This window comes from Ichthyophthirius multifiliis, assembly GCF_000220395.1.
Source record: "Ichthyophthirius multifiliis unplaced genomic scaffold scaff_1120509250286, whole genome shotgun sequence".
NCBI lineage: Eukaryota > Ciliophora > Oligohymenophorea > Hymenostomatida > Ichthyophthirius > Ichthyophthirius multifiliis.
This window is the reverse complement of record NW_004086898.1, coordinates 1-6,473: the sequence shown is the minus strand read 5'-3', so window position 1 is coordinate 6,473 and position 6,473 is coordinate 1. Positions and strand designations below refer to the sequence as shown.

The 6,473-nt window shown below is 16.1% G+C and overlaps 2 protein-coding genes across 2 annotated transcripts, besides 7 other annotated features; both read right to left on the bottom strand. All coding sequences in view use genetic code 6, as the record gives it.

Annotated features, from left to right (window-relative positions):
* Positions 1-730: 730 nt before the first annotated feature.
* IMG5_062680 (hypothetical protein) lies at positions 731-3,439 on the bottom strand (the record flags this gene model as incomplete). Its single annotated transcript, XM_004037000.1, has 4 exons — positions 731-1,700; positions 1,753-1,821; positions 3,291-3,346; positions 3,419-3,439. 4 exons carry the CDS (start codon positions 3,437-3,439, stop codon positions 731-733), a joined length of 1,116 nt encoding a protein of 371 aa, XP_004037048.1.
* Positions 3,440-4,885: 1,446 nt separating this feature from the next.
* IMG5_062670 (hypothetical protein) lies at positions 4,886-5,729 on the bottom strand (the record flags this gene model as incomplete). Its single annotated transcript, XM_004036999.1, has 4 exons — positions 4,886-5,062; positions 5,107-5,238; positions 5,311-5,356; positions 5,416-5,729. 4 exons carry the CDS (start codon positions 5,727-5,729, stop codon positions 4,886-4,888), a joined length of 669 nt encoding a protein of 222 aa, XP_004037047.1.
* Positions 5,261-5,291: a microsatellite.
* Positions 5,730-5,852: 123 nt separating the features above from the next.
* Positions 5,853-5,895: a microsatellite.
* Positions 5,867-5,952: a microsatellite.
* Positions 5,918-5,987: a microsatellite.
* Positions 5,988-6,124: 137 nt separating this feature from the next.
* Positions 6,125-6,176: a microsatellite.
* A 46-nt stretch (positions 6,177-6,222) lies between these two features.
* Positions 6,223-6,263: a microsatellite.
* Positions 6,236-6,292: a microsatellite.
* Positions 6,293-6,473: the final 181 nt, after the last annotated feature.

The following is a 6,473-nucleotide window of genomic DNA, read 5'->3' as shown; positions in this document are numbered from 1 at the left end:
ACTCAATAACTAGTTTTAATGAATTTAAAACTAATGTTTTATCATTAAATCAAGTTGAGGTATAATACTTAACAATGCAATTAATATATTCGCCAATAAGCATTAAAATAAAATTTTCTTTTTTGGAAGATTAATAAATAAAGCTATTGATCTATTTCTTTTAATTCCTTGTTTTTTAATAAATTAAGTTTATAATTTTTTAGATTTTTTATTAATCTTTATATCTTCTAATTTTAAAAGAGCAAATTCTATATTTTTTATTTCCTTGTAAATAATTTCAGGCGGAAAAGTACCAAATAATGATAACAATTATTCTTTTAGTTTTTTTTATTTAAGCATTAAAATCATAAAATTAAAGCACAAAAGAAAGCAAAAAGCAAAAATACTATATAAGTAATAATATGAAAAACTAAATATATTATCTAATTCGTTATAAATCTCTTTATATACATAAACTTATAAATCTTCTAATAGAGAAATTAAAAATTAGAGATTTTCCCAAAGAAAAAATTAATAATGATCATCTTTTTTATTTTAGAAAATAATGTCTAAATTTATTTAATATATTAAAAGAAATTATTAAAGATTTATTTTATTTGTTAATTAAATGTTATCATTATCATTTATATTTGTAAAAAACTTTACTTCATATTATTTTACTATTAAAATATCTCGAATTTATTCTCTATATGATTATTTTACTGCACTTTTTATATTAAATTTTAAATAATCAGAAATTAATTTAAAATTATTTATAAATTTATTCTAATTTATATTTTTTATCTTCATCAGATACTTAAAAGAAATTTTTTTATTATAAAATGATTTATTAAGAATAGATATCTAATAAATTTAATATATCAATACTTATATAGGAAGGCTAATTTATAATTGAGAAATTTTAAAAAAACAATCTTAATTAACCATTAGAACTATTTTATATCAAAGAATTTGCCACCAATAAAATCAAATAATAGAAAAAGAAAAGAATTAAATAAAAATTATATTTTTTATTAAATTTTTATTCGTAAATTATTTAATGTAAGATTTTTTTCTATTATAAAACGAGCAATTTTTTACTATTTTAAAAATTGAAATCTTTAATTTTTTCTTAAAACAAAGAATTTCTTTGTAAATTCACATTATCTTTTTCCAAAGTATTCTCAGATCTTAAATTTTTCACACCTATTTTAATTAAAGAAGGAGTTTTTAATCTTTCGACTCTATTTTATAGCCGGACGCTATAATTAGAAATATGATTTATATCACTTTTTATTAAAGAAACTTACCTCTTTCTCTAATATTAATCTATTTTATTAATTAATTTATAATTGGATTTATTTTAAGCTGAAATAATAATTTTATTTATTTAATGAGTTGTATTTTCAATATTTTAATTTTATATGCTTTAATAGTTAATATTTGTTTATAAAGTAATGTTTTTATAAATTTTAGATGAATTCTATTATTATTATTCAAATATTTTAGGAAATTGAGATATATCTTTTGTTTATATTGCATAATTTTAGGAAGTTTCTTGATAACTTTTTGGAGATTAAATATTATTTTACAAAATTAAACTTTATCCATTAAAAATTTAACTATCATTATCCTAATCAGTATTAAAATTATTTAAGTTTTAAGATTCATCAAAACAAGTTTAGTCTTCTAAAACAAATTTCTAATCTTTAGTATTTAATCTAAAAATTATAAATATATTTAACAAATTTTATCTAAAAATATTTTGTTTACCTTTCTCTACCATCTTCACTAGAATCAATACTATTTAAAAATTATTAAACTGAACTTTCTTGACTTTTACTATTTAATTAAAAGGAATAAATTAATCCCTTTAATTCTTCTAAAGATTTAATATTATTAATTTTACACATTTCTTAATTATATTTATTTATTTCTAAATACTAAAAATATTCTTAAGATTATGTTTTTAAAATACAGTATTTAAATTAAATGTTATATATAATAACATTTTCTTATATTGCTTTGTCGATTATATTTTCAATTAATTATTATTAGTTTTTTATTTTTTGGATATTTAACTCTTTCTTAACAATCAAAATTGTATAAAATATTTAATTTTCTTAATTTTTATCAATAATAGAAATAATAGGAATTATATTTTATAAATTATAAAACTTAATATCACCTATTTTATTAAATAAATTTGGAAATATTTATTTATATAATTAAAAAATATGTAAATATTTACATTAAAATTACCTAATTCTTTAAAAGCACAATCATATATTTAATATGTAATATCTGTAATTTATCCATTTTTATCAAAAAAAATGTAATTTTTATCATAATTAATTTTTTTAAAAAGAGAAGAAACTCCAAAATCATCAATCAAATTTTCAATTTTTAATTTAATTTCTAAAGGAATAATAAAGCCTTTTTTACATACACCAAAAGAGTTTGAATGATTAAATTAAGAAAGTTATAAAATAGAACCAAATTTTAAAAAGTTGTTATAAGAAGTTTCATGCAATTTTTTCATCATTTAAGGAATCAATATATTAATAGATTTTCCAATGATAAGTTATTTTTAAAACCCAAAAAATCATTAAAATTTTTTGAAATTTTTGTTATTCTTGCAGTTTAATTTGTAAAAGAAGAAAACATTACACAATATTAATTAGAAAAAATATCAATCTATATATCATTTTATTTGAAATAAAGTTTCTAAATGTTTAAAGAATTTTTTATAAGTTAATTAATAGTAATATTACCAAAATCAATATTTAATAAATATAAATAAGCAAGACTTTAAAGTTCATTATTATGAGGATTTATATCGAATAATTATTTTAACTCTATAAAATTATTTTTTAATCAAAATACAGTTATTTAGCACTTATTTCTATTTTTTCAATTCCAATTCATTATTGCATAAAAAATCGTAAAAATATCCTTTTTAAATTAATAATTTATTAAAGTTTTGTTAAAATTCTTTTATTTTTTCTTCAAAAATTATTTATCCAGTTATATAAAGTCTTTGATTTAAAAATTATGATTGGCTGTTGAATTATTATTTGTATTTTTTTTATGCTTTAATAGTTAAAAATTATAAATATGAGAAGTCTTTAAATTTTGCATTTAATTCTTTTAATAATGAATTAAATTTTTGTATTTATATTAAACATATAGTTTCAGATTAAAATACATCTATTAGAAAATTTAAATAAGAAAATATTAAATTCAAACATTTGTTTTTATTTTTCTATATATATTCTTCAAACATAAAGATTATATATTTTAAAATATACTGTTTTCTAAATTCTTCTCCAAACTTTAATTCAAAATTAAACTCATTATTTTATTACTGTTTTTAAGAAAAATAAAAATATAATAAAAATATAAATTATTATTATTACATTGTATTATTCTTTATTACAAAAACATTCAAAATTTTCATTTTTACATTGTATGAAATGATTTATGTAAATATTTTCGAAAAAAATTCCTTATTTTTTATTTATATAATCATCATAGAAAAAATTTAAATTTTTATTAATATTTCTTAAATATTATTCAACTTAGAATTAATTCAATTTTAAAATTAATTTAAAATTGTTTATATACATTAAAGATTAATTTTAATTAATATAAATCAATTTAGCTAAATATATTAATAACGGAAATATTAAAGCTATTATAATAAGTACTGAATTATGTTTAAAGTAATAGTAAAAAATGCAATTTATCAATAAAATAATTTAAAATAAGCACAATTATAAATAAAAAATAGAAATTTCATTACAATAATAATTATTGTTATAATAATAATAACATATTTTAAATATCACAAATAAAAAATAACTAAAAAAAAGCACATCTTAACTTGTTTAATGCTTCATAACGATAATAACTGTGAATAAAATATGTTTAATAGGTTCCAATATAGATTATTTTTTTTATAAACTATCATATTCTAAAAATGAATAATTATAATCGTAATAAGAAATTATAATTCCTATAAAAAAAGTTAACAAAAAGTTAAATATTCCTAAAATTTAAAATACAAATATGTTTTCAGAATCTTAAAACTCTAATATTAATTATAAAGACGCATGAATAAAGAAAAAAAAAAGAAAATAATTATAAAGGCTAATTTAAAATTTTAATAAAAACATATATTTTATTGATACCATTTTATTTTTATGCAATGAAATAAAATAAAAAATAATCATTTATGCCGAAACTAATAAATTAAAACTGAAAATTATCCAAAGCATTAATATTGCAAAATATTTTTAGTCTATATATTCTAATAATGTTATATATTGTTAATATTGTATTCCTATAACAGGTCTTATCAATTTTTTTATTTAAATTAAAATTAATTAGTTTTTATGTATAACTATACATAATACTTCACATAATAAATTCATAGATAAATTTACTTTTCCTAAAATAATATTTCTTCGATAACTATAAAAAATCTAATGAAATATTTTATTCAAAGTAAATATTTTAATAAATGAGCTATTATTTTGCATATGTAAATTTTCAAAAATATGATTCTTATTATTTTATAAATTTTATAAAAAATTTTAATATTAAAATATAAAATGCATTTATATAAATTAAAAATTAAATAAACAATATTTAAATAATATGAATGATTATAATAAGATTATTATAAAAATCATATATATAATCTTTTTTTAATTTTATCACTTTATTTTTTATAAATTTAGCATAACAAATAAACTATTTAAAATTATTTATTTATTATTTTATTTAATTTTTATACAATATATTTATTGCTTTTATTTATAAAGCATTCATTTTCTTTATATATTTATATAATTATTTTTAAAAATAAAATAAAAAGTGATTATTAATAAAAAATAATAATTCAATTTTTTTTTTCATCATCTTCCTCATCAACCCATTTTATACGTTTTCCATCTTCCCAAATTCCATTCTTTATAGTTCTGTCTGTTAGTACATATCTTCCTTTTCCATGTTGTTTTCCATTTTTCCACTCTCCTTCATATTTTCTACCATCAGTCCAACTATATACACCATATCCCTATTTTATATTAAAAATAATTTCAAATCTTATATAAAAAAAACCTATTTCTTATCATTAAAATACTCACCCTCATAAGATCTTCCATCTTTCCAAGTATATTTTCCTTTTCCATGCATATTATTATTAAACCATTCGCCTTCATATTATCTACCATCAGCCCAAATATATAGTCCCTAATATATTATGATTTCAAAAAAAAAAATTAAAAAAATATAAAAAAATTAAATACTTTTTTATTTTTATACATATCCAGAAATTTTATTATCTTTCCATTCACCATCATATTATGAACTTTTTTTTAAAAATATATATATTATTAATTTTATTAATTTATTATTAAAAAAAAATACCCATCTGACCAAAAATAAATTCCTTTCCCTTCTTTTTTTCCGTTTACATAATCACCTTCATATTTAGAATTGTCCTTCCAAGTTTCAACACCATGACCATGCTATAGATCATCTTTCCATTCTCCTTCATATTTAGCCCCATTAACATGTATATAAACCCCATATCCATTAGCCTTATCACAGTACCAATCTCCTTCAAAAACGTCTCCATCAATATGATAAAATTTACCTTTACCATGAGCTTTATTATTTAACCATTCTCCTTCGTATTTAGCACCATCAACCCATGATTATTTTCCATAACCGTCTCTCATATTTCCTTTCCATTCTCCTTCATAAACTGCACCACTTTTAAATGTATAAGGAGGCCTATATTCCCTTTAATCAGAGTAATTTTGTTTAATAATTTCATTTTAAGAATCTAAAATATTAATTTTTAAATAATTATTAAAAAAATAAATAAATAAAAAAAATATATAAACATTCATATATAAATAATAAAATATATATATATATATATATATATATATATATATATATATATATATGTATATGTATATGTATATGTATATTGTTTATCTATAATTATTTATTTTAATTATTATTTACTATTTTTTTCTATTTATTCATCAAATTATTTTTCTTAATTTTTTTTTTTTTAATTATTTTATTCATCATTTTCTTCTTGTTCAATATTTTAATTGCTAGAATTATTATTTATTTATTATTATTATTATATTTCTTTTATTTATTCATTATTTTACTAATAATTTTAATTATCAGTAATATTTATTTATGTTTAATCTATTGTTTTATTATTTTCTTGTTATTATTATGTTTCTTTTTATGATTCTTTTTATTATGTGTATTCTTTTTAATTTATTATTATATTATTATCATTGTATTCTTGATATTTTTATTAAATACTTTCCTTTGTTTTTATATATTTTTTTTTCAATTTAATTTTCATTAATTTATTTATCTGTTTAATTATCTGCTTCCTTTTTTTCATTTATATAATTTTTTTATTAATTATTATTTTCTTTTATAATTTTTTA